Source organism: Plectrocnemia conspersa, unplaced genomic scaffold (assembly GCF_051122295.1).
Source record: "Plectrocnemia conspersa isolate PC_06_02 unplaced genomic scaffold, ASM5112229v1 ptg000003l, whole genome shotgun sequence".
NCBI lineage: Eukaryota > Metazoa > Arthropoda > Insecta > Trichoptera > Polycentropodidae > Plectrocnemia > Plectrocnemia conspersa.
In genome coordinates this window covers 21576146-21589155 of record NW_028277167.1, presented here as the reverse complement: position 1 = coordinate 21589155, position 13010 = coordinate 21576146, and the positions used below count along the sequence as shown (strand labels likewise).

The window sequence follows — 13010 nt, the reverse complement described above, 5'->3', positions numbered from 1 at the left end:
CGTTCAGTGTTTACTCGACAGGGTGGAGCTCTGAGCAGATAGAGACAGGCCGTTATATTGTATGGACAAACTTGATATAAGATTAAATGTTGTGTGTTGGTTACCTGTTGATTGTGAGACACATACTTTTCCCTATTAAAACTGTATGTTTTCAGAATTTAGACATTATATTGGATATTTATTTTGTTACAAAAAACATATGTGTCGATTTTTTAAAATAATATTGAACTTTAGTTAAATTTATATGGTTGTACAATATGGGAATGAAATTAACAAAGGATGACTTACCTTTTAATGCGGGACAGATACGTTTCCAGATTGTGAGACAACCGCAGCGATGAAACTGTCCTAAAGCCAACTCCAAATAGAACAATGGAAGTCCGCCGAATATCAGCATGATACAGTACGGAATGAGAAAGGCACCTGTATCAAACAAATTATAAATATAACATAATTAAAAACTATACAGGATCACATTTTTAAAATCAATATTTTTTTTAATATAAATAAATATTTTAGTGAAATTTCAATCGTTTAGGCACTGGTACTTTTATACTGTGAAATCCTTTCATTCTATAATATTGGATATTGTCAAATAATAGCAGAGGAATCTCTCGAAAAAATTGTATTTATTTCAAACATTGTTAATGTATTAAAATCGAAATAATTGTCAATTCAGTTAAATTTTTACAATGTAATAAAATTCATTGTTTTTAACTACTCTTTTCGATATTGCCATTGATATGTTTTTTTTTTATAAAATATAATGGTATTAAATCTAAGTTTATGCGAGCTCAATTGATTGGCATTAGAATAGAGTGGGGTTAAAGTAGGCACTTGATTTTTGATCCCATATATCACCCTTGTAAAAAGGTCCAGAATCTTCATGCAACTCTTTCTCTAGATTTAGTAGGATTTTTATTATTATTTTGAATACATTTACGGAATACTATAACACTTTTTTTAAGCACAATCAAATATTTTCATAGGAATAAAATGTAATAATATAAAAAATACTTTTATTTTACACTTTGCCCCAATTTCCAGTCTCTCAAAAAATCCGTTTACCGCCGCAGAATCAGAAATTGAGCAGAAAATTATACTTCAATGCGACAATTTTTGATTTAGAATATGCATTTAATGTTCATGCATTATCGTTTTGAAAACTATTTATTGGTTAAATTTATTAAAAAATAACTTGCTATTTGGATCATGTTTGCATAGCTTGTCTTGAAAATGTGCTGGAGACAGTTTTGCGAATATTTTCATGAAAATATCACTATCTCACATTACATAGATCGTTTTCAATTAAAATACCATAATATATTATTTATGGAATTAAGATAATATAATAGAATAAAATTTGAATATTTGATAATATTGTATTTCTGAATTTTAAGAAATTCTCGATAAAGAATTTCTGAGAAGAAACATTACATTCAATGCATTTTTGAGGGTTTCACAATACATGTATCCGAAACGATCAGTATAATCAAATTTCAAAACAAGTACACCTAGTTTGTGTAATGATAGTTTAAATAAATCAACAAAAATCAAGTCACTAAATGATATTTTTTATAAATTGATAGGATTTAATGCGATAGTTATCAAAAGGTATTTTGTCACTGCCACAACGTTTACCATTTCAACGTATTATTTATAGCTTGTATTTATGTGCTTTAAATAGTATAATTAATAAACTTACCCCCTCCATTTTGATAGCAGATGTAGGGAAATCTCCAGACGTTGCCCAAATCGACTGCAAATCCAATTACCGCCAGCAGGAACTCAACTTTTTTGTCCCAAGTCTCGCGTTGACGCTCCGGCGTCAAGGACACGATCACTACCCTATTCACCTAACGATGAAATTTAATTTAATTAGTTAATTTTTGGGCAATAATTTCGTTGCGGAGAGAGTGAGGGAAGAGACAAAAGGACACACTCTCCGGAAATTACGCAGCAGCCGTGAAGTTGATTGACGGAAGCAGTTCACCGAGGAGAATTGCCACGTTTGCGTACGCACGAAAGACTATTTGAACTGTAAATATCCATTTGAGTGCTCGGATGGCGTGCAAACAACCAATGCTTCAGAGCGCGGAGGCTTTGATGCAACTTGGGAGCTTTTAAAAGTTCTCGTTTTGGATTGCCTCTGGAGGAGAAACCCTTCGATGGAGGTGGGCTTTTGTATTTTAATGACCACATTATACGAAATCGCGTCACTAATTATTGTCGCAATATTATAACTATAATTTCTAGGAATTCAAAAGTTTTAACTATATAAAGATAAAGGTATATAAATATAAATAGCAATGTTAAGATTTCAGTTCAGTACTGATAACGAAATGAATTAAATTGTATTATATTATATTTCTTAATAGTGCACTTGCTAGCGCAACTGGATATTATAAGTTTAGAATTGATTGGCTCAGTAGCAAAAATATTCTTTTAAGCCTACGCTTAAGTGAAAAAATGTTACTCTCAAAGCTGAAAATGTGGTCAATCCTTATAATACTACGACGTATACGGAACGATTTTATTGCTTTTAATGCAAATTGTTGTCTTCTGCGAAAGTGCGTTTTTGCGCTTTTTTATATATTTTTTTTAAATATATAAGAGCGCAAAAAATAATTTCTAGAATAATATCATTAATAATGAAGGTTTTGAGCCCTACATGTGATCATTTTTTTTAAGAACAATCGATCAAATGTCTTTATGCGAATAAATATGAAAACTTGACATGAATTTAGCAATATTACTTAACCATCCAGACCGTTTCGTTTGATTGTTTCGTGTGCAAGTACAGCACTTCAAGAAGAAGAGTTTTATATAAGGGCTGCCATTTTCCAAACTCTCGTCCTTGGCCGGCCTGCCCCATTTAAGACAATATAATATTATTTTATTTTAATTATAGAAAAGCAATATTTTTAAACCGGAATAGTGATTTGATATTTTTTAGTTACTGGTTTTTTAAATAGTTACTTCAGGTCAAAAATACTTTTCACTATTAAAATGTAATCGAAATAACTACCGTATCAAAAAGCATTAATCGTGTTGTTAGTGTAATAAAAAAAGATATATTATTTTTCCAAAATATAAATAATTTTAGTGAAATTCTCAGTTCCATGATGAGATTTTGTATCTTAATATTTTAATATTTGATATTTAATTACTTTGCTAGTTTTGTTTTTATTTTTTCTAGTAAAAAATAAAGAAAAAAAAAGTTTTAAATATTATGCATCAATATAAGGGTTTATATTAATTTGAAGTATTGTAACTTTCGATTAGTTTGTAAACCATAGTTAACATATTTGTAATCCATGCGTTTGATTTTTGCGTATAGTAATGATTTGTGGCGACCGTTCGCAAAACATGACAACGTGTTTCGATACTACTTTTCAGACATTTTTTATTTATGACACATTTCTCAGTGCTTCTGAGATACCCTCTATTATTATTTCACTAATCGAAACCGTTTTGAGCCACTCAAGTTTAGCGGTAACAAAAAATATAATTTTCTCAAGCTTCATACAAGGCACTTTATAACAGTTTGATGTACAAACATCCCAACAAAAGATTATCGGCCACAAAAGAGCATAGTAAGGTTATATTTAACTGCTATAGTACGCCTCATAACAGGCTAAAACCTTTGCTAAACTCTCATCCTTGGCCGGCCGCCTCCATATATGACTCAAGCTTATTTAAAGCATCTTCTATAGATGCATCCACAGAAAGAGGTTCTCTAAGAAGGTAAGCCAGGAGTTAGAGAGCGTCATGGGGGGTCTGTTTAAGTAAGTAATAAGTTTTCTTAAACTTGGGTTGGGTACTATTGAAAGTTAATATATTTTTTAAGATTTTAGAGTGAAGAGGATTTTCCTAAAAATATTTTTTCAGAGAATAAAAAATTTATAGCTTTGTCTCTGAATTATGTATATGCTCTTTGGAAAAAATCTGAATTTTAAACCAATCAAACGAATAATCTTTATAGCTTTAGACGTAGATAGTTTTCATAGTTTATCAAACATATTAAAAATTTAATTTTTTTAGTTAATTTAAATGTTCAAATAAATTTTTGCATCGCGTTAATAGACTGCTTGTAATTTAAATAAATTACCGGTTCTTTAAATGATTTGGTGGTTTCGTTTGGGGTTGTTGCTGGTGGGGGTCCGTCCCCGTCCGAAGGCGTAGCCCCAGGGTCCGAGCCTCCGGCCGCCCCCTGGCAGGGCCCCGCCGATGTCTGCATGTCACTGAGGCTGGCGGTGCTGCCCGAGGGCGGCGCGTCCCCGTTGCTCGACGCCGTCTCCGAGCATACCTAAAAAAAGGATGACAATATTTGTAAAATATCACAAAGGAATGTTTTGCAAGATAGCAGTTTTCATCTACTGGAAAGCTTAACATAACCTAACGTTTTTTATGTGGTACTCTCATTAAAACACTTATATTTTTAATATCTATGTTCATTTGTAACATCTAAATCCCTGTCACGACTTGAAGGTATTCATACGAACATGTAAAGTAGTCATAGCAAACAAAATCTTTGAAACGCTCTGTGTAAATATTCGCTTGCAGCCCCGATTTGACTTTTCAAACGAAACTTTGGTTGCAGGATCGTATTGCTTGTAAAAAATATAGGAAAACCTCTTCGACGTTACTTTTTTTTTGACTCAAATTTGTATATTTTGTAAACGAAGTAGCTGAGGCAACTTTCAGGGATAAAAAAGATGAACGGTGTCCGAAACTGGTTCAAGGCATAAAACCGTCGACTGTTGACAATGGCAACGGTTAAAAGTTAACCGCAAATAAATTAACCACAATTTAATAATCAAATTCAATGTACAGAGGAAAGCAAATTCGCCGAAGCAGATTATCGATCTGAAAATTAGCAAGCCATAATGCGTAGAATTTCATTCCATATTAATATAAATATTTTACAAATTTTATTTGAAGTATATAAGTTTTATACAATATAAAAAAAGCATAGATAATATATACATACATAAAATATACTTTTTTTACGTATTTAGCTGTGAGATATAAATACTTTGGTCTTTTCCATGTTATTTTTTATTACTGGATGTATAATTTTAATTCCTTAATTTACTATTTTAACCTAGATGTTTTTGAGATTCTGAATTGCGCGTTTACTAGTATTTTAGAATACATATATAGTGTGATGCTTTGCTGAATGATGTATTTTATGAGTTGTAGTAAAATGCTTAAATAAACTACATTTACATTATTTTAATCTGTACCTATCTTGTATATTAAAAAAATTGTATATTTAAAATAAATTTTAATTTATGATTATAAAAACTGTTTTTTTAGTAATCCTAATTAAATGTGGATATTTTATATAATATTTAAAATAATACAAAAAGAGCATTTGCATTTAAAAATAGTATTTTTTTGTGTCTTGAAATATAAAGTCAATTATTATTTTTTTATCAATAATATTTTTTCTCTATCTAGATTTATAAAAAAATATAGAAGGTTAGTATAATACATACATATACATATTTTATATATTTTTATATCTAAAACATTTTATAAATAAACTCACACCTTATGATAAACATGGGTACAAAGCACACAAAACACAATGTATTACATAGCCACAATTTTATTCATATAATATATTTTTAAAACGGTGGCACTTTCACTGCCACATACCTTACTGAAACAGTTTAGGCCGTAAATTATTGGACAAGGTGTAGCAAAATATGCGCTATTAGCAAAATTATTATCTTAATAATAACTTAGCATTATTTAAATTAAAAATATACTATGCTAAATATTTATAGTCTTAATTATATTTTGCGTTTATTGTATGCTGTATAATGCTATATTAAAATTAAGTAAATGAAATATAAATACGTTTTGCGGCAATATGCTTGACTTATTTAGTAATAAATATTTGCATATGATTTGAAGCGACCGTTCGCAAAACATGACAACGTTTCTCTGAATCAATATGAAACAGCTTTTCATGCATTTTTTATTTATCATACGATTCTTATTGCTTCTCCCTTACATTCATTAGGCAAAATAGTTTTTATCCACGCTGGATAATATTATATATATTAAGCCCTCACCCACAACATTATTTTTTTTATTTTAAAAGACTTTAGAATACTTAAAAAAGTTCACCCATAAATATTACTGTTAAATTCTAGATAATTGTATTACAGTTATTAGACTATTATGTAACATTCTTTCACTTTTTCTATAAACTCTTTTATTATTTGTATTTATAAATTAACTTGTATCTATATATTTCAGTATGTTGACTTTTACTGCTTCGTTAATAGACTCGAAAATATATTTCACGATAGATCTTAACATAAAACTGTTTATCTATATAAATAAATAAAACATAAATATTCAACGTAGGGTAAACATGTTTTTTTATTTATAAACGATTTTTACATGAAAAAATAATCTTGTTATCATTAAATAAAATTTAATGGTAAGCACTATTTCTGAATAATACTGCCTATAAATAACGAATGCGTGGAAGACATTTTTAGATTTCTGGTTAGAAAAATAAAATACAGTATTTAAAGGTATTTAATTTTTTTTTTTGTGATATAATAATCGAGAAATCTAGGGACAGAATTTTTAAAAGTGTATATTGTATTTGATATGTCAAACGAAATGTATTATTTCTCATAGATTTGATGCACCTGTTGCACGTGCCATAGTTAAATCTGTTTTTTTTATAAAATAAAATATTTAAAGTAATTTTATACAAAATAATCTACAAAGTGCGCTCTGCACATAATCATTTTTTATTATGCTAATAGTCAACGTTACAACACCGCAAATTTACGTTTATATTTTTAGAAACACGTGATTGTGATCATTATTAGCGTTCGACGTCAAAACTGCTTTTCATTAAAGCGTCGTTTTTGACGTCAGATTTCCACGAAAAGGGCGTTTTAATGTATCTTTCGCGCTTTTCCATCGGCGCGTCAAAATAAAAAATAAAAAACAGCAGTAGCGACCTTGCCCATTGCTTGTTTAATGGTTCCCAAACGATTTCCGTCGGCGTTTCTTGCCTTCCGCCGTGACATCGGAGGAAAATCGGTACACGAGAGGTTCTCAGTCGCTTTTCACCAAAGGTGCGAAATTTCCATATAACCGAAGCGAATAAAGAGTATGGGAACACTGCCGTTCAAAAGAGACGTTTGGTTGTATTTTTTGTTTTGTTCGAAAAGGAATCTCGAGATTATTGCCTCTTACCGACAACGATAAACTGGTACGTGAATGTGTTTGTTCATATTTGACCTTCTATACATAGACGAACTTTGTATGTTATTTGATTGAAACATCGTTATCTCAGGTGTAATATTTGCAATACTATAACACCTGTTGCATTATTCATCTAATAAATTTTAATATCTTTGTAAAGGTAAAAACATTCGCCAGATGTTGAGTTCAAGTGAATATGCTACATGGCTAACTGTCTAAATTTCCATAGTATTAATTCAAATAATACCTTGATTAGTTTTTATCGATTCTTTTGCTAAGCCAGTGAGTATTTAAATATATGCATTTGTTTATTTATTTGAATTTAATTAGGAGCATCGTTACCCCAATACGTCACGATAGTAAAAAATAATACATAGTATTATATATAAAAATATATATGGAAGTGAAAAATATATAAATTAAATGATACGAAATGCACCGCCTACTCGTAGCTAAATATGTGAATAAGAGCCTATTAAGGAGCTGGATAGCAACTCGGCGAGCACCGGCGTCTTGGCTCTAGCCTACAGCAAAAGAGGATGTAATCTTGATATCCGAAATAAATTCCGGTACCAAAAACTAGAATTCTTAAGAATAGTTTGATTAGCAATAGCATTATTCAGTAGTAGTGAAAAAATGCATATATATGCACCAGCGGATAGTAATCAAATATCATCATATATACTATATATGAATGTATCTCAAGTACCTATTTTGAGCATTTTTTATTAAGGTGTATCAGGTTGTTCCATAAATGTTTATCTATTTTTTCTTACATGTACAAAAATGTTTAACTATTTATAAACTAACGATACTTTCACTATTCTTGCAGTGTTTGTTAACAGTAGTCGTATCAATTATGTTATTTAGTAATGGGATATTTTTTGTTTCGATCGATATTTACAACTGTAAATCAACAATGGGAGTGAAGACAAAATAATCTCAGTTAAGCCACATTACGCTTTATGAGTTTCAGCTCAGTCATAATGCGACAATAGCAAGTAAAAATATCTGTAATGCAATGTGCAGAGATGGCAGTAAATTTTGAAAGTGTCAAATGTGGTTCTAAGAATTTCGTTTCGAGTAATCCTTAGAGGTTGTTAGTGAGGATATTAGGGTTGCAATAAAAGCAGGTCCAAGATTACCGATATAGAAACTAGCATAAAAGCTTAACGTGTCGCCTACATCAGTTCACAGTCATTTAAAAATTAGGAAAGGTGTTAATTTCAAAATATGGGTATCTTAAAAATTGTCTGAGAAAAATCTCGCGCGATGAATCTCAAAATTCTAATAATGAATAATTCTATAGCAGAAAAAAATATTTTTAAATCGAATAGCAACTGAAGATGAGAAGTTGATCCTTTACTTAAACAGACTTCAAACCACAATTCCAACCCCGAGAAAAATATTATACCCCAATAAAAATTGGTAGAATATGACAGGGACATCATTTGGTGGAAAACAGGATTTTTCCCTTCTCCTCCCCATTGAAGTGGGCAAGAAAAGTGCATGTCTTTTAATTAAACGCTATGAATCTTATTAAAAATTATTAAAAATCGTTTCTGATTCTAAACCAGAAATTCTCGGATTATCCATCAAAGAAAATATTATTTTAAATATTTCATTTCAGTGAAATCATATCAGAAAACATTTTCACCGGTAGATATATATTTTTAGCAGTGAAAATTAAATTTTTCTGGCAGGTGCTAGTAAAACTATACGATTTCAACTTTTCCATATGTAGTAATATATACATTTACATACCTATCATTATTTATTTACATAAAATATATAAATGTTACAGTAAATCAGGGGCGTATATTCAGGGTGTGCTAGGTGTGCGGCGCACACCCGCAAAACCATCTAAAATATAAATTTAGAAATTTAGAAAATTTAGGGCGTAAAGCGACATCATTTTGCATACAGTAGTATGCAAAATTATAAATTTTTAATATGCAGTGTATAGTATGCATTGGTATTTGTCATTCGCTCTGAACGTTTTCGCGCGAGCGATCGTTTTGGAACAACACATATAACGCGCCGACCTTGCGCGCGGCCGCCGACTAAAGTAAATTGTTTCGAGATTTAACGGCTGAAGTCGATCTGTCGGCTGGCAGCGCTCAGTAGTAAAATTGGTCTCGAATTTGGTGCGCGTACTTCAAAAACTCTTGCGTCCGTCGCTGCTTTTTTATTACATTATATCACAATAACAGGTCACTCATTTTTTATATTTTGGCGTAAAATAGTTTATTATCTTATTTACATATGATCAATATTTAATTTTCTATTCTAGATTATATTTTTTTATTTACCCCAATAATGATGAAAAATACTGTTGAAGATATTCTGAATAATCCATTTTCAAAAATAAGTTATGAAATTAAATTGAAGATAATCAAAATTGCCAAACCACGTCCACCTCTTCCCAATTTATTTATGAAGCATAAAGACAATAAATGTGAATATACAAGACATTTTTCATTTTAAAGCTAATATAAGTCAACATAATGAACAAGTTCATAAAAATAGAGAAATATTAAAAGGAATGATTGACGCAGTAGTATATCTAGGAAAACAAGAACAACCTTTTCGAGGCCACGATGAATCCTGTAATTCACTAAACAAAGGAAATTACCTTGAATTTTTAAATGCACTTCGAGAATACGATTCTGTTTTGGATACTCATTTAAATACTGCAACGGTGTTTCGTGGTACTTCCCCATCCATACAGAATGACATAATTGAAGCGATTGGTGATGTTATTAAAGATCATATTAAGGAAGAAGTAAATTCAGCAAATTTTGTCGCTATTATTCTTGACGAAACTTCAGATATAATGACGAACTCTCAACAGTTTTGCGTTTTGTTTATGAAGGTAAAGTTTACGAGCGGTTTATTGACTTTACAGACGTTAGCTCTGATAAAACAGCCGATGGCATATTTTGCCACGTTGTAAATATAATTGAAGAATTTAAAATTCAAGAAAAATTAGTTGGACAGACTTATGATGGGGCGAGTGTAATGAGTGGGCATATTAATGGTTTGCAAGCCAAAGTACTCGAAGTTTATCCACTGGCCATTTTTACACACTGCTATGCTCATATGTTGAATTTAACATTACAACAAGGTCTTTCCAATATAAAAGTGTGCAAATCATTCTTTCAAACTTTAAATGGATTGTCTGCATTCTTTTCGAAATCTTCCAAACGAATAAATGCTTTACAAGAGTTTGTAGCTAGAAGACTTCCTTCTGTTACACCTACAAGATGGAATTATACACACGGTTAAGTAACACAGTGCAAAAATACAGAAATGAATTTACGGACTTTTTTCGAGACTTCGTGAAAAATTGTGAACTATGGGACCCCGACACTGAAATAAAAGCACGAGGTTTTCTTAGCTTTTTGGAAGATTTTGAAACAAGAAAACTTCTCCACATATTTTCAAACCTTTTTGGAAAAACTGATGTGTTATACAACATTTTACAATCCAAATCTTTTGACATATTATATTGCTGTAAGAAAGTTACCGAAATTTTGCAACAACTCAGACATGTACAGGAAAATAATTATTAAACATTATGGGATTCTTATGTAACGAAAGAAAATTATCCAAGACTGAGTAATGATTTGCTTGTTGAAGAAAAGCACGCGTTTAGCCAACTATTTAATACAATAGTTGATAATATATGTAAGCAAATTGAAAACCGATTTCTTCAATGTCCAAATTGGAATATTTTCACCTTCTGGAGAAAGAAAAATATGAGCAATATAAAGAAAAATTTCCAAATGAATTACTTACCAAACTGCAACAATTCTATGGAGCATTATTTGATTTTATAAGTTTAAAAAATGAGCTTGCTGTTCTTTATCATTTACCTAAATTTGCAGAGAAATCTGTTCATGAGCTTGTACAATTTATGAACACAAATAATCTTGAGTCAGGTTTTCAGGAAATAGATAAATTAGGCAAACTAATATTAACTCTTCCAAGCAGTACTGCTTCAGCAGAACGTTCATTTTCTGCACTGAAACGAATTAATAATTGTTATCGAAGTACCCAAGGCCAAGAAAGGCTATGTGGCCTTAGCTTGATTTCAATAGAAAAAGGGATCCTTATGGATAATAAAAAGAAGATCACTTTTTATGACAGCGTGATAGAAAAATTTATGATTAAAGAAAGAAGATTAGATTTTATATATAAATAATTATAAGTTTATGTTTATTGGAAATTTGATATTTTTATATAATAATATTTTAGATTAGGTTTGATGTTTATTTATTTATTTATATATGGGAAAAAGCTGTAAGGCAGTTTAGGCATGTCAAAACCTCGGCTAATATAAATGAAAAAATGTACGTTTTATTTTTATTTTTTATAGCACACCCAATATTAACACCCACCGTACGCCACTGCAGTAAATGTTTATTTTTCTGGCAAGTTACATATTTCACTAGTAAGTCCAAATACATTTTAACCAGTAGATATATATTTCTATTAGCGAAAATATAATTTAACTAATGAAATTATATGCTGCTCTAAAATGTATATTAAACTCAATTTGACAGTTTTAAAACGTCTATTTTCTGTTCAAACCGAAACATAACCTATGTGAATTAACCAAACCCAACATGCTACAATGAAAATTTTAAATTTGATATTGTTTTAGAACTTCGGGTCAAGCCCAAAATAAAAACTAAGCCTTTATAATAAGTATATTCAGACTATGCATTTCGAATATTGCTATTTTACGTATTTGTCTGCAATTTATTATCGCACTATATTTTTAAAATATGAAATGAAAGTGTTGTTTAAAATATATTCAAACCGAATTTTGGTCAATAGAAGGGCGCAAAAACAATTATCACTTCTCAGAAGTCAAAAACTTACGTCAAAAGCAATAAAATCGTGTCGGCAACGTCGCAGTGAGAACGCTTGGTAACGAGCGTTCTCACTGCGACGGCGACGGCACGAGTTTATTGCTTTTGACGTGGATTTTTGACTTCTGAGAAGGGATATTTGTATTTTGCGCTCTCCTATTGGTCAAAATTCGGTTTAGTTATGCTTTATTCGATTCTCAATTATTGTAAGTCGTAATATAGTTATAAAAAGTCGCTAGATAATTGAGCATTTCCACTGCGACTGCGACGGCACGGTTTGATTGCTTTTGACGTAAATTCTAATCACTCCATTGAATTTGACTAGTTAAATGCAGGTCATTTAATGAAATACTCTGAATTTTAATTCCATGGAAATATTAAGAAAACGACTTTTGCTTACTGGATTATAGGCAGACATTTGTGACAGACAGTGTGCTCAACTAACTAATTTAAAAGTGACTCAGACCATGAAAAATATCTTCCCTTAAAAATTAAAGAAGGGTAATTTTACACCAAGACAGCGCTCGCCCTCATGTATCAAAGAAGACGATAGAAAAAAATCAATGGATTTTCTTGGGAACTCATTTCTCACCCACCTTATTCTTCAGACATTGATCCAAACTACTATCATGAATTTTGCTTCTTGCGACAGTTTTTAGGTGGAAAAAATATTTTCCAAAAACAGATATAAAAATCGACTTTAAAGAATTTATTGCTTCCAAAATTAATTATATTTCATATCAGATATATAAACATTGATTAACATGTAGTGAATAATTGTATAAAAAGATGTTGAAAATATAATTTAGTAAAAGTACTACACGTTTTGATTTTTAATTCACTTAACCCGATCCTTTAAAAATGCAGACTTATGGAATAACC

At 30.6% G+C, this 13010-nt stretch overlaps 1 protein-coding gene across 1 annotated transcript in view; it reads right to left on the bottom strand.

The window, feature by feature from the left end:
- The window catches only part of SerT (Serotonin transporter), a 34133-nt gene that overhangs the window by 18280 nt on the left and 2843 nt on the right, over positions 1-13010 (bottom strand). The window contains exons 2-4 of the mRNA XM_088183232.1: positions 4112-4309; positions 1706-1856; positions 289-423 (exon numbers count right to left, since the gene is read on the bottom strand). Coding sequence (XP_088039358.1) covers positions 289-423; positions 1706-1856; positions 4112-4240 — 415 coding nt within the window. The 5' untranslated portion in view covers positions 4241-4309. The remainder of the gene's footprint in view (positions 1-288; positions 424-1705; positions 1857-4111; positions 4310-13010) is intronic.